At 34.2% G+C, this 24,218-nt stretch overlaps 1 protein-coding gene across 1 annotated transcript in view; it reads left to right on the top strand.

Moving 5' to 3' along the window:
• The window catches only part of LOC143230469 (protein gooseberry-like), a 69,970-nt gene extending 53,907 nt beyond the window's left edge, over positions 1–16,063 (top strand). Inside the window, exons 5-8 of the mRNA XM_076464096.1 lie at positions 1,090–1,298; positions 4,390–4,528; positions 7,337–7,491; positions 13,182–16,063. Coding sequence (XP_076320211.1) covers positions 1,090–1,298; positions 4,390–4,528; positions 7,337–7,491; positions 13,182–13,631 — 953 coding nt within the window. The 3' untranslated portion in view covers positions 13,632–16,063. The remainder of the gene's footprint in view (positions 1–1,089; positions 1,299–4,389; positions 4,529–7,336; positions 7,492–13,181) is intronic.
• The last annotated feature ends 8,155 nt before the right edge of the window (positions 16,064–24,218 follow it).

The following is a 24,218-nucleotide window of genomic DNA, read 5'->3' as shown; positions in this document are numbered from 1 at the left end:
AGAGGCCAGACCAAACTACCTTTTACTGTCCACGGATATCCAATCTTGAATGCTGTTTAACACCTCATTGAATACTACTTACCCTGGACAGCCCAGCATAGATTTTTTAACCATCTCAGGATAGTTTAATCTTGATCCTGCGTTGTCATCTGTGTGTCGTTGAATGAGATTCACTTGTATAGTTTTGTTTAGGTGTCATCATGAAGAAAATTGAGCAATCCATGGTGCTAAGTTTAAGGCCAGATGTAGATAGGACTGTTAAAAGTGTGGCAGAATATGTTAACGATCTGCAACATTTGCACAACAATACATGTTTGAGCATAATAGAATAAAGTGCGAATATACCCTTACAGATAGATTTATTGATAGTCTGAAATATGAAACAATGCATCAGAGAAAGACCTTCCTCCGGTGATTCAGTATAGATTGAGATTTCGTTTTTGTTTGTTTGTTTGTTGTTTGATTTTCTATAATAAATACTTAAATTAAAATAAACATATAATAACAGTTGTGTGGCAGTTGGTTATTAGATAACATCCTTTAACTTACTATGTCAAATACTTGTGGTCATTTATATTAACTTTTATATCTCGTTATTGTGTGAACATGACTAAAACCACACAGTGCGTTTAAAGATTAAAATACATTTTTTAAACAGTTCGAAACATGAACAACTGCAGTCAGTTATTAGAGAGCAATTTTCTATTTTCTCTCGTGTTCAGCGCAAGTGTATCCAGTTGTTATTAAGAAAAGACTGCTTTCAATGTAGTGTTTCTTAGTTTGTGGATTGATGAACATCATTCTATATCTGATTAGAAAATTCGTCACTGTGTTTACTTGTTTGACTTGAAGATAAATTCATTCGGTTTACTTTATACAAGTAATAACTCTTGATACTTTTATCACAAGTGATTAAATACACGGTGAAACTATGAACAGATGTTGTTTACATTAGCTTTTTTATGTTAAGTTTCTTTGTTTAAATATACATGAAATAAAGACTACACAGTTTCTAAACTAGATTTTGTATTGGTTTCTAATTCGCGAATATTGTATATATTAGGAGCATTGTTATTTTTATCCACATAGGTGGAAATGACGAAACTTCACACTCAGAAGATGGCAGTGATTCTGAACCGGCCCTGACGTTGAAGCGAAAGCAGCGCCGCTCGCGGACAACTTTTACAGCATCTCAGCTAGATGAACTTGAAAAGGCTTTTGAAAGGACTCAGTACCCGGATATTTACACTAGAGAAGAACTAGCCCAGAGAACAAAACTGACAGAGGCTCGGGTGCAGGTTAGACAGCGTTTAATTAACAAGATAGCTGATAACTGAATTGAGAACGATATATTTGTAACGTTCACATTCTGACACAGTTTAAGCATAATTTGAACAAGTAGCGTTTTTTTTTTTTTTATGTAGCATGATATTACATACAGTTCTAGATATTATATAATGGAGTGTAACATTGAATGGTTGAAAAGAACCGAAAAAAATCTAATGAATAACTTACATCAAAAATGACTTCAGGAAAAATACAGCTTTCGACTGTTTCACTTCTCAAACAAAACATTTATTCACGTGGCAAATTAGTAGGTATATTTAAGCCAAAAACTTCAAGTTACCACACATTATATATATATATATATATATACACACATACATATATATATATGTGTGTGTGTGTTGTGTGTATATATATATATATATATAGAGAGAGAGAGAGAAACGCATATATATAGATAGATAGGTAGACATACATATGAAGATATAGATGCATATACTTATGCGTATATATGTATATATATTATCGGTCATTTAAACATTATTAGCACTTTGTATCTTCAACGATTCATTTATTCTAACAATCTACATAATGAGAGTTTAGGTTGGCGTTGTTTAGTTATGCCCGTTTACAAGTAACAGCTTAACTGTTTGTTGTGTTTCGTAATTTGACGCCTCCCAGTACCTCAGCGGGTCTGCGGACTTACAACGCTAAAACCAGGTTTCGATACCCGTGGTGGGCAGAGCACAGATAGCCCATTGAGTAGTTTTTTGCTTAATTCATAAACAACATCGTAATTTGACCAGTATGTCTTGATATGGAAGAGCCTGAAATAGATTTTATTTTCCGACTGCTTGAAGAATGCAACAGTTGAACCGACGTGTCATAGAAATAACCTGTGTAACCAAGTGTCGCCTCTTCCAGTTTCTTGGGCACATAGACAATTTTTGCCACTGTTCTTTGGGTTTGTGGATTCTTACCTGTTACAAAGTACTCTAGACATGGTAAGAAACCATAAACTCAAAAAACAGTGGCAAAAGTCGTCTAGGTGCCCTAAGAAATATAACGTAATATAATAAAAAAAACGTCCATTTGGAAAAGCGGCACATGCGTACATAGGCTATTTCCATGATATTTAATTAACCTAACGATGACTTCATACTATGGGTCGAAACGTTGAAATTATTAAAACCAAAACATTTCTACTCTAAAAGTCGATGTTACTGTATTTTTCAATGAAGTTCTTTAACTAGTGTGACTAGATTAAATAGTGATTTAAAAAAAAATGCTTTTGTTTAGTTTTATTGTGGTAAATATCTTTTGGTTCACTCAAGAGGTACAATGATGTTTGACATTCAGAACATTTTCAAACCGCATGATAAATTTGAAATAATTTAATATTTTGCATTTTGAAATTTTGCACGTTTCCACCTTAATTTAGTTCCACCTCTTTCCTAGAATTTCAAGCGGAGTATCGCTTTTTATTTGGAAACTAGTGCCGCGTTTCATTTAGTGTGTGCATATTCATTGTGCGTGATTTTACACCAGGAATGATATAATAAAACTTTCCAAATTCAAGTATGTTTGTCATGTTTGTTCCTTTCTAACTTTCCAGTAACTCATGATGTCCCAGATTATAAACAACTGACCCTGAGATACTTGTAGTTGTGCTATTATGTAAGCCCCTATAACTTAAATCATTGCATACCTGAATTCTGATGTTACTTTTAATTTAAAATGTTTTAGAAATTCTTTTAACTTAATGAATGCAAAGTCTAGTTATTGAAATTGAACTTTAAGGTATCGTTGAATGGTAACAACAAAACTTTAAGCTTGTATTGGTTTAAATAAGTATCATGCAAAATTATCTACAGACAAACATACTGAATTTCATGAATGAGAAGGAGACAACCTTATAAATGTAGACCTGAAAATAGAAATAAACAGATTTGCTTTCGAGTCGGTATGATAAACATCACAACACTAGCTACATGGTTGTATATTGTTTTTTGCTGATTAAAATGAGAAACTAATCAATTAAATTCTCTTTACATATATATATTGCAACTTTATACCCGCCTCTTACCTACCAGTCAAGCTCATGGGGTTTCTCAACTGAGTTCAGAAAGGGCGGGAAACCGTCGTCGGCTGTCACCTGAAGGTGCGAAAATAAGTAATGGTTCGTCACGCCCTCTGTCGGTAGGCCGCTTATCATCAACTAAAGGCATCTATTCACTGCGGTAGGTGGAACTATGCGGCCTTAGAATTACAGGGAGAATTAGTCGAACCGGACAGTGACACCACTGAGCTTATGCAGAGCTGTCGGGCAAGAGTTGGGCCAGGTGTGCACGTAACGAGCGATACGAATCTGGTGCTACTCTGAATGCCCAGACCGAGGGATGGGTCACCCACTAAGAACGTTCACATCCTCAGCAGGTGCACATCGAGCTGGTCACTGATGAAAAATCAACCATGTTGATTGGTTGACAGCTAGATTCCATGTTTTCAAGGTGCAAATCTACAATCAAAACCAGAACGAAGAGTGAAGTTGAGAACAAGGTCTAACATGGAATCCTGCTGTTCAGGTTAATAACAGGTTGACGGCTTCAGCGTCCTCTCGAAGGTTTCCTCACTCGTTAACTCATGTGTTCAATTAGCAAGTCTTAAAGAAATCTAATTGATTGACAAGAAACAAGCTGTTTTCTATAATACTTCACACCCTGAGATACAATCTCTTTTTCGTCTCTTGGCATTCTTTCTTTAAAGTTCCTCGGTAAATATAGTCATGTGTAACTAGTTGCTGAAACAAAATAAGTCTAGACTCATATAAATCAAACTCTTTAAGGGTATTTGTACATATACAGAATAACACTGCTGAGTTGACAAACAGTGTATTCCCCAGTATTAGATTTTTCATATAAATATTAATAATAACTTTCAAACTTTCACACAAACATATGAAGTAAAATAAATACACTAAATTACGAACCAGAGGAAAACTTCTTCAAGTGACAATTAGCAAGTGTTGTAAAATTAAATTTCGGATCTTGAAATACACGTGTAGTCTGTATAGCAAACTTGTTAATATGTGCCATTCTGTAGGTGTGGTTCAGCAACCGGCGTGCAAGATGGAGGAAACAAATAGGAAGTCAGCAACTGACCAATTTTAGTACACTTGGACTACCTATGGCCTACCCAACAAGTGGTCCCTACATTTTAGCGGGCTCCAGTCCTTCACAAGGTAAAGACTAGTATGTTTATGTGTTCTATTTTGAGTATACCATATTGTGTATATGTACTATATCATGTGTGCTGTAGTTTTATATGTTTAGCTTGATTGACATTTTGTAACTGAGATAAGGTCCTCATCTTTATATATCATTATCCCAGCATGGGTTGTGTCATTCGCAAAAGGTTTTCAGTCAATGTAGACTACACTCAAGTGAAAACTTAAAATTTTCTAAACAAAATAGTCAGTGGTTAGTCGACGTTAAAAAAAATGTATTATGGAATTTAGCGGGAATGGCAAATGTAACTTTCCATTAAAATAATTGCAAATCATTAAAATTATAATGAAAATTGCAGTCTATATATATATATATATACACATTTTTCAAAAACTACTTAAATTCCAAGCTATAATGTTCGTGTGAAATTGTATACGTTCGAAATGAATTTCGCAACACAAAAAGGCATAAATGAGAATTTTTGCGTTGTTATGTAAGCGGTAATTTTGCCTTTGTGCTATGTATGTATATGTGCCACTTGAATGTTATTTTTACATTTATGCTCTATACATGTACCTGTGCCAATCGTATGTTATTTTTCACTCAGTAATGTTTGTATTGTACGCGTACAAATGTTGATTATATGTTATTGTACTTCTATGGTTGGTATATGTCTGTACTACACATGTACGTTTGATACTTTATATTTTGCTGAGTAGATTTGTACTGCACGTACACGTTCTGTTTGTATGTTACTAGCCCAGGTATCTGCTTCTAGCGTGACATTTATTTTGTGGGCCTCAGACGAATGGCGGGACGGCGTGCGTGTACTAAGTCACTGGTACTAAAGTAATAGCTAGGCGGAATTTGAAATGGTTGTCAAAATCCCACAGTAATAAAATCAAACAATTAGTGGATTTAAAACCTTTCTTTATTATACAGTGTTGAATACGTTATACCAAAACAAGTTTAAATATGCAAATTAGCAAGTCACGTGAAAAACCACAAACCATATAAAGTCACAGTGGAAGGTCAAGTATCATAAGTCATTTCGATATTGTTTTATTATCGTGTAGATAATGATGTGCCACTGAAAGCCATTTCATTGTGAAAGAACATAAACAAATTGCGTTGTGTCCTTAAAAAGTATTATTCATAAAACCCAATGATTAATAATCTTAGATATTAACAAAGTAACGTGATCTGCCTCACATTTAATGATTCGTGTGCTATGTTGTGAATACAGTATATAGTGAATATGTGCTACGTTATAAGAATAGTATGTTTTGTGTGCTACATTGTGATTATAATATATGTATATGTACTATGTTATAAGAGTAGTATGTTTTATGTGATACATTGTAAGTATACTATATTGTGTATATGACTATATCATCATAGCAGTATATTGTGTATGTTTCTTTAGTATATTTTATATACTACATTGTCAGTATAATAGACGGCGCTTATCATACTACAGCGTATTGTACAGGATTTATCATTTAGTTAGGACCTCACTTTTCAATGTGATGTCACAATTAGTTTCCTCAAGCGATTATTGGGAACGATATGAACTTATATCTAATAAATATAGTTTATTTTCAACAAATTATAAGTTTTGTATTTGTATATGGTGACAATACTTAATAAAGAAGGGATCGTGATTGATTGAAATATTTTTCCGTCACCTGTTATGGCCTAATGCCTACCATTAAGGCGCTCGAATCGCAATCTGCGAGTCGCAGGATAGAAATCCGCTGCTGAACATGGTCATATTTTCTTGGAGACATTATGATATGCGGGTCAATCTCACTATTGGCTGATAAAGAGTGGCCTAAGAATCAGGTTAGTGTTGTTGTTGATTAAGTGTTTTCCGTATAGTTGTACCATTTGAAAAGTAGGAAGGACTAGTGCAAAATTCGACAACAACTCTTTTACCGTCGCTTATCTTACTCGTTAAACTGAACTAAGCTCATCTGGATTATTTCAAAGGAATATGCGATATTTAAATGTATTATATTTGTTATAAGTTTAAGTAAAAGAAGCATTTAGACAGTGTTGAAAATGCATGTTTTCATACTCGTATCCAGTATCAAAGTCAATATGTTTGAATGGAGCAAAGAGGACCAGGTTTTGAGGAAAATCAAATCAAGCTAATAACATTTAGAAGATAATGTCACTAAAGATACAATATATAGCAAATAAAACATCAATATATAATTATTTGCCATTTGAAATGTGTTTTCACCGGTCTTTCTTTACTATTATTTGTTCCCGCCCCTTCGACGAGGAGACGAAAAAAGAATTTTACCACCTTTTGGTTGCTTGTTCCTTTCTCTTAGTCTAAAACAGATATGAATCTGTCGTTTTCAGTGTGATATAAGAATGTTTATATTTATTTAAAAACATAAGGATAGTGACATTACAGCATTTTGAGCAGTTGTTCAATATCTAGTTTCGGCCAAAAGTTCGGTTCTCTTGATACAGGTTGTAATTTGGCCGAGTTACTGGATACTTCGCCTTTAATGAGATTGTGGCGGCACCTGTTGGGTTTAGATGAAACGTTCATGTAATACTTGAATTCCAGTTTTGCTTCAATAAATCAAACTGCATTACTACTCATATTATAGTTTTAAGGAAATTTGTTTTTAGTAGGTGTATTTTACTAAATCAGTATTTTTGTGATGTAGTACATAACAGAGTGTTGTTTTATTTCTATTTTCAACACGTATGTTACACATATGCCATATGTCTGGTAAGAACGTCATACGCGAATAACATGCTATATTAATAATAAATGAATGCATAACTCCGTTTTTCAGAGCCAACAACGTTACATCACCCTGTTCAACCCACGTCTTCAGTGCCACTCCACCACCAAGGCGTGCCTATGAATGACAACCGTATGAACTTGAATTACACCAATCACATGGCGGATTCCTCTTATGTTTCAACAATGTCCACCCTTCCCTCTCAGGTAACTTCCAGAAAGTGCCAGCTTTACTTAGCAAATACTCAAAGTGCGAAGAAAATCTTTTTGGTATTTTTGTTCTTTTACAAAATTAAATATTATGTTACATTAGCTGTGAATATCGGGAGAGATAAAGTAGCATCTCTTGTTCGATAAAAAAGAGGACATTTAAGAAAAATATCTGTACTAAGAATATCAAAATATCTGAATTCCCTTTTAGATACACAATCGTAAAAATAATTAAAAATATGTTTTAGTAGATAAAACGTCATTCATGGCTGTTCTTCGCTAGACTGTATATGTCATTTCTGTCAACAATAATGAACTACTATTTCTCGCTCAACAGAACACTTTTATTAATTACGATTTGAATGATACTTGACGATGAAAACACCTTATCGTTATTCATTAAAGCCGACTCCATGATTTATTAATTTCAAAGTTGATTCATTGTCATCAAATGAGATTTTCTCTCGTTCAATAATGACGAACACAGAGATGTTGGAATGACAAACCACCCTGTCTGGTTCGACACGTTATCTATTTGTAAACATATGCGAACCTTATTTCAACAGTAGCGTAGTATTCTTTCTAACCCAACGAATTTATTTCTCTCAGTAACAACGTGCTATCTGTTAATAACGAAATAGTATTTCTGGTTCAATAGATTATCTTTCTATCAGCAATTACGAACTTTATGTTAACAATAACTAAATATCCTTTCTATCGCAACAGATTTCTCTGTGAACAGTGAACTACATTTTATAGCCCAATAGACTATCTTTCTGTAAATAATGAAGTATTGGCTATCAAAATAAAAACTATCCTTTCTTGCTCAATATATTGTCTCTCAATCCTTAATGCTTTTGAAATTTTACAAACACCATATGGTTTTCTTCGTCTTGTCAAAACTCCACTAAGGTGTATTAAATCGCTTTAGAATTTCAGCTGACAAGCCGAATTATTTTTCTTTATAACTACCGCCAAACTTACAGTTCGTGGAGTTACCACAGTTGTGCGCTATACTTCTAAAATCGTCTGCTCCTTTTCCAGATTTAGGCCTACTTCCAATAAACGTCTACTTTTTGTCAAGTACATGCAGGCATGCTCAATTGCTTTAAAACTCTTTTTCACGAAATGAACTATTCTTCTTATCCTTTTCAACACTATCAATTTGTTTGTTTCTTGAATTTCACGCAAAGCTACACGAGGGCTATCTGTGCTAGCCGTCCCTAATTTAGCAGTGTAAGACTAGAGGGAAGGCAGCTAGTCATCGCCACCCACCGTCAACTCTTGAGCTACTCTTTTACCAACGAATAGTGGAATTGACTGTCACATCATAACGCCCCCCATGGCTGAAAGGGTGAGCATGTTTGGTGCGACCGGGATTCGAACCCGCAACCCTCAGATTATGAATCGAACGCCTTAACCCATCTGGCCTCAATACCAGGCCTCAACACTATTAGAGTCACTCAACTGTATATGAACCGTTTGGCCTATATTAATCTTTACGTCTTTCTTCTCTGAACGAACGTAGCTTTACTTTGTTTCTCATGTGTTCTGGCTCTTTCTTTCTACTGTCTTCCGCTTATTTTATACTATTTATATGTTTATTGCAAAATCGTCTGTTTGCTATACATACATACTCAACATCAATAAATTTTACGCAACGTTCTACAATATCGACACCAATGAGTTACAAATACAACGAACGACTCTTACCGAGTTAAATAACTTACCATAACATTTGCTTAAAAATAATTGCTTTTAACACTCTTGTTATGAACAAACTAACCAATCATATTCGAGAAATGATAATTGGATGTGGGTTTCGTGAAGGTCAATCCTACTTTTCGTTGGTAAAAGAGTAACCCAAGAATTGGCGGTGGGTGGTGATGACTAGCAGCCTTCCCTCTAGTCTTACATTGCTAAATTAGTGATGGCTAGCGGAGATAGCCCTCGTGTAGCTTTGCGCGAAATTCAAAAACAAACAAAAAAATGTCACAATGATCGGTTAGTATTGCTTCATCACTTTGAAGTGATATTCCACTTGTTTCGGCTAGCTCAAGAGATTTAGGGTAATACTCCGTCTATTACGGAAACATATGTTGATATAGTAACAACATCATATTCCTGACATATAGGTTGATGTATTAAAATACATATGGATGTTCAAAAGTCATGTAGAGTTCAGAAAAAAACAACTAAAAGTCAACGTTCTAAACTGACAAACACAATAATTATGAAGGTACCGCATTACAACCATATATTCATATATTTTAAAATATGTATTAACATCTATTTATCATGAGTATTTTAAGAAATTATTATGAAACAAATATCAAAATTTGAGCTCCATACAAGCATAAGGTTGGGATCTTATCTTTCGTTAATTTCAAGTTATATATATATTGTTTGTTTGTTTGTTTTGGAATTTCGCACAAAGCTACTCGAGGGCTATCTGTGCTAGCCGTCCCTAATTTAGCAGTGTAAGACTAGGGGGAAGGCAACTAGTCATCACCACCAACCGCCAACTCTTGGGCTATTCTTTTACCAACGAATAGTGGAATTGACCGTCACATTATACACCCCCACGGCTGGGAGGGTGAGCATGTTTAGCGCGACGCGGGCGCGAACCCGCGACCCTCAGATTACGAGTCGCACGCCTTACGCGCTTGGCCATATATATATATATTAAAATAATAAGTACTCAGCTATGGCGACATCAGTGTTCTATTACAGTTTGTAAAATACCATTGTTGATTTGAATTTTTAAAGTGTTCGTGATAGTCGCAACAACGTCCCCTATTTATCTAAATGTCATAGTACGTATTATTAGTAGTATGCTCATACACCCCTTTCTTCGTTTTTTTTTATAACTTCAATTATTTCGGGCCCGGCATGGTCTGGTGGTTAAGGCACTCGACTCTTAATCGGAGGGTCGCGAGTTCGAATCACCGCCAACTCGGAGAGCACACTTTTACTAACGAATAGCGGGATCGACCGTCACGTTATACCTTCCCTATATCTGAAAGCGCGAGTATGTTTGGTGTGACGTGTAGCTTTGCCAAAATTCAAGCAAATCAATTATTTTGTTGAAAATGTATTTGTTTCAACAACTACCTAATGCGGGCGTCATTTACATTTTATAAAATCCACTCCATCTGAATTTTACTAACATTCATTTGGCGCAGTGAGATTCTAGTCATTACGTACATAATAACACAAGACACTAAGTAATAATTATTTACCTTTAAAAACTAGCAATAAAAAGCTAACAAAATTCAACATTAAACTGCCGTAGATAAAGTATATAAAGTGATAGCTTCCTTTGGCTCTATTAGAATTTATAACTCTAAAAACAGGGGTGTGGTTCAAAAATACATGCTACAAGAGCAAAATCAGTCATAATATGAAATGGCAAATATTCTTATATGATACAACAATAAGATAATTTTAGGTTAATTTGGACAAGCACTCATATTGTTAGAGAGGTATTTCATAAATGACCTCAAGATGACCTTTGTTGATCTTTAAATTACATTGACACACATCTTAATATATATTAACAACTTTCGCTACTTGTTAACTTTAAACTGACACCTTAACACTTTTTTCACTTGGGGTCAGAATTACACAACTATCATTTTCGTAAACTATAGTCGTATACTTTCAATGATAGATAAGTTTTGTTTTGTTACACAGTTGATGTAGAAGTATCCGCCCCGTATGTTGTATTCATTCCTTGTCTGCTTTATTTCTGTTATTTCATGACAGAAGTGTACGCTTATTTGCGTAGCGTGACTCTCCAGGTAATTTGGGGAAAAACGGCCGCTATTCTTTGTTTCTTACCTGGACTTTTAGATCTGATTGGCTCCTTTGCTTTTTGTTTCATAACGGAGAACGTGAAATGGCAAAAACGTTGTTGAAAATAAAAAAACTTTCCAGTGTATCTCATCATCGTTTGTCATGCGTTGTTTGGAGGGTGTACCGTCATCAACCATTGCTGAACAAGTGTATTTCTGCTATGAAGAAGCTACTTCAACACGATGTCTATATAAGGATCTGTTTGTACGTCCTAACATTTGATCAGCATTCTTTTTCCTTATCTGAAAGCTTAAAACAAGAACCGTTGAGCGTCTTATTATGATAGTTTGTTTTTTATCCACATTTTTCTACTTTACCAAAGTCTCTCAGGAAACTCATTCCTTTTGACAGTAGCAGCTGGTCTACGCTTACACACCGAACTATACTTAAAAATTTTATACTTTCTTGTGGGTTTACATTTTTACATGTTATATGCAGTATAAAAAGTAATAAATACTATATTTTGTTTATCTATTATTTATAGTCTAGTCTTTACTCACCTATCAATTCCTTGACATCACTTGAACTCATGTTTCTTAAATTCTAATACTTGCGGTAATTGGTCAACTAGGTCAACTGCCTGTTACATTTCAATACGTTTTTGTCGACATATGTCATTGTTTTTCCTGAATTAATAAATAACTGTTCTATATCACAACTATTTCAGCATAAGCCGAAAAACTGGAGTGCACCTACAATGGCAGCATTACTTATAATAAAACATTCCTCTATAACATAAATTAAAATATTAACCATAATTATTAATTCTATATCTTAAATGAAATATTTATGTAAAAAATCAAAAATAGTTGGTGCCCGTTACCGCTGGGGGAGGGAAAAAATTAAAATTGTGCTCTTTAAGACCGCGGGTGCGTTATAAGAGTAACGGTCAAATTCCACCGTATACTTTTGTGGATCTCTCTGTTGCGCCTCGTCGATTTCATTGCATCATCGACTACATCACCAATGGACAAGAAGAATTATGTCTTACCTCCGCTTACCTTCTTCACAATCATTCTCTCAAATAATTTTTTTAGAGCTCCTATCAATATCTTTAGTCATGATTACAGTCACTGCCGTAATTTATTCTCACGCGCGGGTTTGGAGCGGAGCAACTGTTACCGAGCACCCCAGCTGGGAAGAGCAGATAAACAATGTTAGTTTCACTTTCTTCAAACTAAATTCCTGCCACGGTTAGTTGTATTTTGTTGTTGTTCTTTCACTATTCGATAAGAGTAGCCCACGAGTTGATGGTGAGTGGTGTTAACTAGTTGCTTCCCCTCGAATCTGTCTTTTCAAAATGAGGAACGCCAAGAGCAGCTAGTACTGAAGTAACTATGCGCGAAATTCAACAAACAATGACAGTAAAAATATTTAAACTTAGGCTTAAAAAGTTACCGGGCAACTACAATTGTAGCAGTCTTTATCTCATCCTACTACGGTACGCGTCGGACGTGACGTTGTTATAAATTAGCCGATGTACCTATACTTTGATTTTCAACCAGCTATATGTGTCATCATGGGACATTTTCGATTAAAATAAACAAAAATAACGATTTTCAGCAGGCAAGACTTCTAGTTTTATTGTATTTCATAAATATTTCAAACACTGTAGGTATCCGTGATGACGAGAAAACCCATTTATAGAGAAAATTATACATGTAAAAACAGCTGGTATGGGTAGAAAAAGCTTTCTCTACCCATACCAAACGTTTTTACGTATATAATGAAGTAGGTACATATATGCACCTAACGTTTGATGAATATATGTAGATTATCTGATACTTTTTATATCCGTATTTAACAGAAAATTATTGTCTTATCTTTAGATGTTAACTATGCTAACCTCTAGTGTACCTACCAATGGCTCGTCCCACACATCTGTCAACTCTTCAGATTATCCATCTAATCCGCAATCATTACCTCTTCGTCCGGGATCTGTGGGGACCGGATCAGCTCCAGCGGCCGGTATAATTTCTTCGGAAGAAACAACCAACGCTTGGAACAGCAACGTCGCCTCTGCTGCCGCTTTACATAGCCGAGTCCCCGCCGCCGTGAACGGATGGAGTCCGCATACTCACACGGCTCCTGGTGCCGAATGCTTTGGCCCAGGAAACGTTGAAACCTCCTTTGGCGGGGGCATGCTAACCCACGGTGGTGAGCATTTCATATCGCCAACTTTCAACGGAATGTCTCATTACCATGCCAGCATGGACCTCAAACACCCTTTCTACTACACTGGTCAATTCACCACGGGCATTCGCGGGCTCGCAATGTGACACGGTGTTTAAATTTGTTGTCAGTTCAAGAATTTGTTCAAGCAAATGAAAACTCGCATCCTTTATATTGTTTAGTGCTACAGTCATGAAACGTAAATCAAGCGATTTTCCTTATAGAAAGACTGGGTAACAGATTATAACCCTTCATAACACACCTCACATTCAAAAATCGAAGTTCATGTTTCTGTTCTTTTCATTACATTACATTACATTACAGTTGAAGATGTAAATAAAGGAACAGGACATGAAACTGGATCGTTATAATTCTTTGTATATTAGTTTGATGTCACAGTTTTCTGTTGGCTGTTTTTAGCGAAAAGACATGATAGGCTATCTGCTGTGTCCACAGCGGGAAATCGAATCTCTGGATCCTAGCGTTGTAAGTCTGTTTACTGCTACTCCTGCAAACACACACCCGGGGGACCAGAGTTTGTTAAAATGAATGATTTGAAAGAATATAAAACTGGTATTCAAACGAGAATATTGTGTGTATATTTACAAAAAAAGAAAATAAGTTCATAACATAGTGCTCAATGAAAATATTGTTGCCTTATGATTTTCCAGGAACTCGTGAATATTTTCGAAGATATGCTATTTTTGGTACTTAAAGGCAATAATCAGTTTAACACTTTTTAGAGTTTTACAAATAATTAAACATATCAATTTTCCTTGGTTAAACTTTGTTTATGAAAATACATATATGCAAGTATTGAGAACTAATCAATGTTCCTCTATTGTTAAATACCTTTTATTACAGTTACTTTACAGTTTTCTATTTCTCTAGTTATTATTCAGAAACAAAAGACAATAAACAGACAATACAAAGTTGAACTTCAAGCTCACCTTTTCTTCAGTTAACTGCACACGATTTATTTGGTTCACTAAACACCGAAATGTCACAAATTTCCAACAAACGGAATACTTTGTTCAATGCGCAAACATAAATTATGCCATATACACAAGGCCCTTGTCTGATGTTCACGAATTATTCAATATAAAACTTTATCCATTTGATAAACTGTTCTGTCGCTGCCTAACAGTAAAGTAAATAAACGATTTCAAAATTATCCAATTATATTTTATGAATAAAATGAATATATTTGTGATTTTCAATTTATATTATTATATAATCTAAAATTTACTGCAAAGTTGAATTAGCTAACTAATAAAAATCAATAAAAACATCTTAACTAGTTATGCTTAAGAATTACATTCCAACAATTTCGTTATCATGTATGGGGCCAACAAAATTAATGTAAAATTATAGTTATCTAGAAAATTTAGATCCTTTTTTTCTTAGGAAAACGATGTTTCTGGATGATATCTACATCGGTATATGATTTTTAGTGTTTACTTTGATTGCTTAAACACAGTGAAACAATTATTGAGTGTGTTTTGTATGAATAAAGTTTCAATAGAATTGATAATTCCAACCGAGTTTTGTCAGTTTATTAACAATCGATTATTGGAAATTTACAGTTCGTTTCAAACAAAAACATTATCCTACGATTTTCAAAGCGAATCAAATGATATGAAAGTTTTTAGTGCTGTTATTTGATACTCATCACCAAGGGCTATCTGTGCTCTGCCCACCACGTGTATCGAAACCCAGTTTCTAGCAGTATAAGTCTACAGACATACCACTGTGTCACTAGGGCACTGATAATGAAATGTTATTCCAATTTTATAAATCAACATGGATTAATTAAATATTCACATAACGTTATTAACGTTTCGCCTATTTACTCAAATTGAAAAACATGGACTGTTTGAGATTTAATTTGACCATGCTAAAAAGGTAACCAAACATTATTCTAGATACAGTTTTTTAATCAACTTACATTTGCAAGTATGTTTTATATTAATTAATTTGAAAATAATAATATCTGTGTTGCACATTATAGTATGTCATATATTGTTGATAGCTTGACAATTGCGGTGATGTTAGAATGGATAAATACTGCAAATAATATAGTAAGTTTGAGTTAAGCTTCTTTTGATTACAACTTATTACTTGCCAATGGCAAATATAAGGTTGTATGGGCCCAGGGACTAATAATGTTTGTGAGCCCTACATCTTATGTAATTTTATATAGAATAAAATTATCAATTGGACTCCATTAAGACCATGGGCTTCTGTGACTGACCGCCCCTAATTAAATACACCACTGTTACTTGTTCTTTCACTCAGTTTCTGGTTCTTGTTTTAAATTAACAAAGAGGAATGTAAATAAAGTTACTGCAAATTGAAATTATTTGTTCCATTATTATATTTTGCTGGAAGTTATATGTAACCTCATAATGCATACTTTGTTATAAAGTATAGAAACACATCCATTGTGTTTTTATAGATTTTTTTCGGTATGTTATATATTTTACACTGAAGTAATAATTTGAATAACATGTTTCCAAATAAAAAAATTCATAAAATATCAACTTTAAGTTGTTTTTACGTTTTGGCTATAAGCTTACAGAGGAATAAGCAACACCCGCTATATCACAGTTGATTATTACCAAATCGCTCATTTCTCGTATGGCAAGTTATTAGGGTTAATAAAGGTTATGACATTTATTATTGCTATTTGTAGGTAATGATACAAACAAATTAAAATTTTTAAAAGCTTGGAATAATAAAATAAGCAGAAAATTTTCTATTTCTGGGGCAAAATAAAAGTATTATTTTAGGTAGATGCCAAAATCCATACATCTCATCCATAGAATATTTCCATAAACACTGTTGAGAATAACGCGCTTTCCTTTCGTATACTCTCATTTTTCATTTTCATAAAGTTTTTAGTAGGTGTGTTATTGCTGAGACTTAATTTTTCACTTATGAATGCTCCTATGTGTCATTATTTATAATGAACTGTTTGCGGCTTTAAACAAAGTTTCGCAACCTAATATTATTCACGTAAATGTGTTAGGTTTGTTAGTTAACTGGCGACTGTGCTTGTTTTAAAAACGTTGTCACAGTGTAAAATTCTTCACGTCACAATCATGTGAACTTTTTATGTTTTTAAGCTGTATTTACTTTAAGACATTTTGCATGATATTCAGCGATATAGAAACACTTTTTTCTTTTACAAAATGTAACGCAACGAAAATTTAATTCCGTTTGTCTAATTCTTCACATCGTGACCTTACAAAAAAGAAAAAAATCAAATTTGTTTTTGAAGAAATCTAATACAAAATAAACTACTAAAATTAATCTACATATAATAAGAGATAGTAGTGGCTATTTTATGAAACATAATTGACAGTTTGAAATTAGACTGTTTACGTAAAACATTAAAGATTTCTTTATTTTTCAATTTCGCACAAATCTACACGGGGGCTATTTACGTTAGCCGTTTTTAATTTAGTAGTATTAAAGACTAGAGAGAAAGCAGCTTCTCATCACCTTTTACCGCCAGCTCCCGATTTACTCTTTTACTAAGAGGTAGTGGTATTTACCGTCACTTCAACAACTGAAAAGGTGAGTATGTTTGGTGAGATTGGAATTCGAGCTCGCAACCCTCAGATTGCGAATCGAACGCTCTAACCATCTAGCCATGCCGAGCTGTTTCTTTGGAATCAAAAAGTTTGTTTGTTTGTTTTTGAATTTCGCGCAAAGCTACTTGAGGGCTATCTGCGCTAGCCGTCCCTAATTTAGCAGTGGAAGACTAGAGGGAAGGCAGCTAGTCATCACCACCCACCACCAACTCTTGGGCTACTCTTTTACCAACGAATAGTGGGATTGACCGTCACATTATAACGCCCCCACAGCTGAAAGGGCGAGCATGTTTGGAGCGACGGGTATGCGAACTCGACCCTCGGATTACGAGTCGCACGCCTTAACACGCTTGGCCAGGCCGGGCCCTGGAAGTAAAAAGAAAACTACACAATGGACTATCTATGCTCTGTGCACCACAGATATCGAAACTCGGTTCTTAGCGGTGACAGTCCACAGAAATACTGCTGTGTCACTGGGGGCGCTTTAAAGGTACTCAAATTTAAATTGCAAAGATCGTACATATATAATATTAAAGGATGTAACACCATGAAGTGTTAATACGTTAAGTAAGAGGGTGGAAATTTCAAAAGGCATTTTGAATAACCGAATTAGTTGACATTGTAATAGGCTTGTATGTGTACTCTCATAGTTTTGGAGCTAGTAACCACTAACTTGGGGTGATATGGGAGTAACTTAGGAATTTCTTTAACTACAAACGTGTTTATAGTACAATCACTCACTACTTAAAAAATAAGGTTAAGAAGATGACCTAATCTGCACCATTAATAAAAATTCGAAAAATTATGTGGCCAGTAATTAGCATACTAAATTATGGATAAGAGGATATGTGATTCAAGTCTTGTTATCTCTAAAACATAAAACTCTGCTTCACATTTTGGGACCGTTATTGACAATTCACGAGCAAATTTTACTTTATGATCTGACGAGAGCTGGTATTAGACAGTCTAATTTACAAACATAAAAACGTCATTAAAAATTATTTTAGTTAGAACCCTCCACTATTATTTTACAGTTTCTTTTCTTCTTCACGAAATTGTTCAAACGTCTTCCCGAAATCAAGAAAAACGGCAGCAATCCACGAATAACTCAGGTTATGTTGAATTCTCTTTATACGTCTTGAAGACGTAGCTGTTATTATTAACTTCATTTTGTGGTTGTACTCCACGTAGCTGTGGCTGTTTTAACTCATGCTGACTTGTGATGCTTTGACTAACGTCGTGTTATAGCCACACTCCACAAAATTGTGGTAACTGAAACACTAGGAATTAACTTACTGGCCTTATTAACGGCACTTACTCTACACGAGTTTGAAATTACTGTGAACACGTGGATTTGTAATTAAATATATATATATATACGTTTTTAGAAGGTTTAGCTGTTGTAATTCACATAAGTTTAAAATGAATTGATCTGTTGTTAGATCTTTGAAGTTTTAACTACTGAAAATATAACTACAGCTTTTATTAAACACGATGGTCTACGTTTACACTCTTAGGAAGTACATTTACAGCCAATGACGTCATCTGTCGTTATGTTCCACAACTCCGTGGTTATTAGAATTACGCTTGCCTGTCGGACTCTTGCATGGTGTAATTATTATAATAAAAATCAGTTTACGGTTGTATTATTTGTATTTGTAATTAGCATATTCACGTCACTTGTAGTAACGTTCTTTAATTAAGGACTTACTTTCATTGTTAGTATAAGTCTCGTACGTTTGTGGATAAAGGCTGTGTTACTCTAATTAGCGTTATTTTATGACCATCAAGATCTTCATGTTTGCTTCAAATTGCAGCTATTAAAACTAATGTATGTTTCATTGTGCTCCATGAATGTGAGACAAGTTTAAACCAATTGATTTGTTATTACTACGTTTTCAAAGATCAGTTAGGCCTAATTATTCATATATATATATATACATACATACTTCAAATTTAACGGGAATGTGGATCTCGCAAGTTTATAATTACTCTTTTTTAATGTTTTGCTCTTGTAATTAACATCATTTTGTAATTCTATACCATGCGTTTGTAATTACTTATCATCACGTTGACTTATGTTCACGATCTATTTATTTCTAATTATATCTCATGCATGTCTAATTACTGCAAATTATATTGATTTTTTTTTTTTTTTGAAGCTGTAATTTTTGTAAATAAAGTAAATTAGAATTGAATTTGTGGCTAATTAGCTTCATTTTGGCTTCTGATTTTGCTTCATTTCGCAGTGACTCAGCAGTAAGGCTGCAGGCTTACAATATTAAATTTTGAATTTCGATGTATGTGATGGGTAGAATACAGATAGCTCATTGCGTAGTTATGCTCTTAGCAACAATCAGATCAAATGTTTCAGATGTTTAAGTGCTTTTAACATCATTTTGCTGTTGATCACTAAATATTTTATTTGACGTCGTTTCGTTGTTAGATTCTACGTGTTTGTTCCTACTGCACGTTATGTGGGTTTGTCACTGAGCTTTTTTGGGGTTAGTTAGTGTTATTAACGCAATTTTGGGTTATATTACTTAATTTTGTGGTTCCTGCGAATCATATCGGATAGAGGTTATACTTTATAAATTAAAATTAGAGTAATTCAAATCATTTTTGTTACTGTCCGAAAGTTTGTATTTGTTATAGATTACTCCGCGCCTTATCTACGTTCTTTGAAACTCCAATAAATGTAATAAATATTACTTTATAATTATACTTTACTAGAATTATACTGAATCAAATAGTCTTGGATATATGATTTTAAAATTTAATAATGTGATTTTTATGTGTGTATGTGCATATATATATACGATACAAATTTATTGTTCCCTTGTTAAATTTTTTCTAACATGGAATGTTCGCTTTCCAGGAAAATTGCTATAGCATTCCCACATATCTCACTTAACATTCATCATCCGCTTCGTTAGAGTCATAAACTTTCTTGCACCTGTTTTGTATAAGTTTATCAAAAAGATGTAACTTTACAAGTAATCAGTATAATTTGGGCAAAGTCGTAAAGCATTAGATGCATGGTTTGAATAAAAAACATCACTGGAGTTTATCTGAGAGAAACGTGACATGTAGATCCGACAGTTAATGACCAATGCAGATTTCGCTTTCAACAGATCTGCATCGGTTTGCACTTAGATGGACGTTAACCCGGAAGGTTTGAGAGTTGTAATTAGGTGTAATTAACGGGTTCACTTTAATTAACTTCAGCTGAATAATCAGGTTTTTTTAATGCTCAGTATTAACACATACGCATTCACAAGAGTTTTTATTATCAAACTGACGAATGTTTTTGTTACTGTAGAGGGTTTATACATAATGCTTAATAAGCTATATTTAAATTGCAATATTTGTATTTATTGTATAATGACAAGATTTGATAATATGTTTATATTTAAACGGTACGTGCTAATCCTTTGATTTAATATCTCCCCTATGACATATCTAACGAATATAATGCGAAAAAGAAAAATACAGCTGATGTATATCTGTTTACCAGAGTTGTTACACAAAGACATCCAGAAAACCACAGGGATGTCGGGAAGTATTACATCATCACTGGCGCTTTGTACCGTACCCCAAAACTCCTAATTAAATGAATTACTGCAAACTACTGAGAGGAACATGTCTATCAGCTGTTAATATGATAATAATTAGGGAAAACGATTCTTCTACGAACAGGCCTTTACTTCCAACGAACCAAACAGCTTGAAAGATTCTTCCTCGTGCCGGTCACATCATTTCAATTTAAGCTCAAGCAACACACACAAACAGGTGTGGTAAGCAAAGTGCAGATTTTGTAATACAAAGAACAGTGACAAAAATGGTCCAAGCAACAGTACGAGTTGGTATGAGTTCATCAAGATCATGCCTCATTCATACATTCTAACCAACCATCGCATGCTTCATGCAGTTGGATGATATAATGAGTTTTTGCTCTATTACATACAAAGACCTACCAGTTAAGTTAACAATTAGCGCGCCTATGGATTTCTGAGCAATTGGATTCTATTGAAATGACCACTGGGAAACTGCCGTCCTCGTAAAGAGACGAATTATGCAAAACTTGCAGAGAGAAATGGTGTGCTTTAGACATGACAGTCTTTCAACAATGTATTTTTGTAATGCACTCTTAATATTAATAGTAACCATAACTTTGTGACTCAGAAACAAAACTGAAACCAAAAGTACATCAAATCAAAGTCCCAGTACAGAACTGAATGTGAACCACATCAAAATTAGATCATAAAATAAAATATAATAGTCTATACAATACGTTCTAACAAGAGTAATTCATTTGAAAATCAAACATCTTACTGTAATGGGCGTAACATATATGCCAGTATCTATGTATGTAACCAACATTCCTGCTCATTTACTGAATGGTACCAAAAACAAAAATCTGTAAAAAAATTATATAATTTGGGTATTCAAGATTCAGACAATTGGACAAATAACTGTTGTATGTGAACCAAGCATTTCTTTATAACAGAATACAATTTTAAGTAACAGCACCCTCCTCATAATCAGAAGACAACTTTCATTAGGGCTGTACGTGAGGGTTTAATTATATCTTTGCTGGTGTAATTTTTAAAAGTAGTACCAAGAAAATGGAGTTCTTAAAGAATTACTATTTTTTAAATAAACGGTACCACTTTTAATGCATAAAACATTACAATTTATATGATTAAAACTTATGAAAATGTTAAGACCAGCACGATGAATAATTTTAATACAATGAGTTGCGTGTGAAGAGCACGACCCGAACACTTTCCAGAAAAAGAAAATTCTTTTTACAGAATCTTCGCTTCTTTTAAATTTTTTTCGATGAAGTATAGAGGTTTTGCGTGAACCTATTAGTGTCACGTGACCATAACGAGGTTTGTAAACATACCGCCATATTGGGTGGCAAGTGTCCCTCATGACTGAACGAGTTAACAACTGCTGTATTCAGTACTATTCACATGTAAATGGATGCCGCTGGCTTTTCATCACTTGTAGCACACCTGACAGGTGCTGATAAGGCCAGGTATGAGGAAAAAGTGAAGGAACTGGGTGTAGGAGACCCGTATATGCTCCCGCCACGTGTATTTACGCCAGTAATATCCAGCCAAGACAACGTTGCTCAGAGTCAGACTGTTGCCGGAGTAGATCTGCCAAATATTACATATGGTGACATTTATATATGTTTGATAAACAGGACTTCCACCTATACAAATGAAAGTCTAAAAGGTTACAAAAGCCTTGATGCGTACAAGTACTTTGTGGCAGGATTTGTACAGAATGTCCAGATAACTAGGGCAACGTCGGATAAAGTCATCATTACAGCAAAGGTTTGTACATCATGTTATAATACATACATGTATCATGTACTCTGTATGATAGATTTAACTACATTTTAGACGAAGACTAGATACTGAAGTAAAGTAGGGCCCCCCATTTTAATAAAAAGTTCAATATTATTGTACTACATGTGTACTCACTGCTGTCAAAGCTGTAGCCTTGGAGCACTTCTATACATGTTTGTATAATGATATTAAGACACCTAATTGTCTAGGCTGTTTCAAAACTTAATTTTTGATTTATGTCTCAGTTGTATATTGTGATGTACACAAGTCAAAATTATCACATGTAGCTTCAAGTTCATCAGCAGAATCAGTACAGCTGCTATCAGTGGCAGCAGTGCCAGCAGATTCTATGAAAGCAAGGTCAAGCAGCCCAGCAGCAGCTTCATGTCTTTTTTCCTTTTGGTCACTTCTTTCCTGTTTTCATATTTACACAATATGCCACGATTAGTAATTACCAGCACAAACAGTCGCCCATAAGGCGGCGTTTCTTCTGGTTTTATTAATTATTGCCTATTATACAGTTAAAAAACAATAGAAATATAAGTATTCTAAATTCGTCTAAGTAGAACTGTTTTTTTAGAGAAAAGACACAACTATCTGCTGTGTCCATTGTGGAAACTCTAACCCAGGATTTAAGCATTGTAAGTCCATAGACTTACTGCTGTCCAATCTGGGGACATCTAAATTCAAAGCACCAAAATTATAATACGATTTGTTTCTTTGTTTGTTGTTATGTATAAAGTTACACAAAGGGATCGTTGTATTGTGCCAACCATTGGTATCGAAAATACTTTTAGCGTTATAAGTATTCAGGTCTACATCTGGGTCACTGGAGGAATAAAAAAAGAAAAAACAGAATAGTTAAATTAATTCAAAAACTAAATCAAAGCTTCTGTCATTGTACAAACTCAAAAAATAGCCGTATCTCAAAAGAATGGCATCAAAACAAATCGAACAAAATACATTTTACGTATAAGTTACAACTATTCATTAAACAAAACAAAATTATTCGTAATGCAGAAAATCACAATCGCAATAAAAGTCGAATAAATAACCTGAATAAAATAGATACGCTTAAATTTGACTTAATATAAACTGTGCTATTGAAAAGGTCAATAAGATATAAAATTAGAAACCAAAAGTAAAAAAAAAATTAAAGTAATACGTGAAAGACAGAATTAAAAAACTTAATATGAAATGAATATACACTTAAAATAAAAATAGGTTAGTTTAAAAAATGAAACAACAGAAAAGAAAAGCGATAGATACTTTACAATGTCCTCATTATCTACAATGCCACCCTGAAGAGACGACTGTAGAGGGTAGCTATAGACTATTGTCCTTTAACAATGATCTTGCGAAAAAACATCTCTAGCCCTTTCAAACAATACGCTAAAGATACGCTAACTCTTCTATTCATAATTAATTTCCATCTAAGATCATTCAACTTTTTTTTTTTTTTCATTGAAGCAGCAAAGTTTCGAGTCCGGGCATGAGACGACCCTTTCTTGGAAAATGTCAGGTAGAGTAAAATGTAGCACGTGTGGTACGTCATCCATAATTCACTCTCCACCATAATGTCAGAGCACGTTTGTTTCATCTTCTGCTGATTGTGCTGATTGTAGCTTTATATGGAATAATACATGTGTAAGTATCTTGGCCAGACCCTCGACGATGTTAAACATTTGGTAAATACCAAGAAAACTTTATCTCTAAATCAAAACTTTTC

Source organism: Tachypleus tridentatus, chromosome 10 (assembly GCF_004210375.1).
Source record: "Tachypleus tridentatus isolate NWPU-2018 chromosome 10, ASM421037v1, whole genome shotgun sequence".
Taxonomy (NCBI): Eukaryota; Metazoa; Arthropoda; class Merostomata; order Xiphosura; family Limulidae; genus Tachypleus; species Tachypleus tridentatus.
The sequence above is the reverse complement of the archived record's forward strand: the minus strand, read 5'-3'. Positions and strand labels throughout refer to the sequence as shown.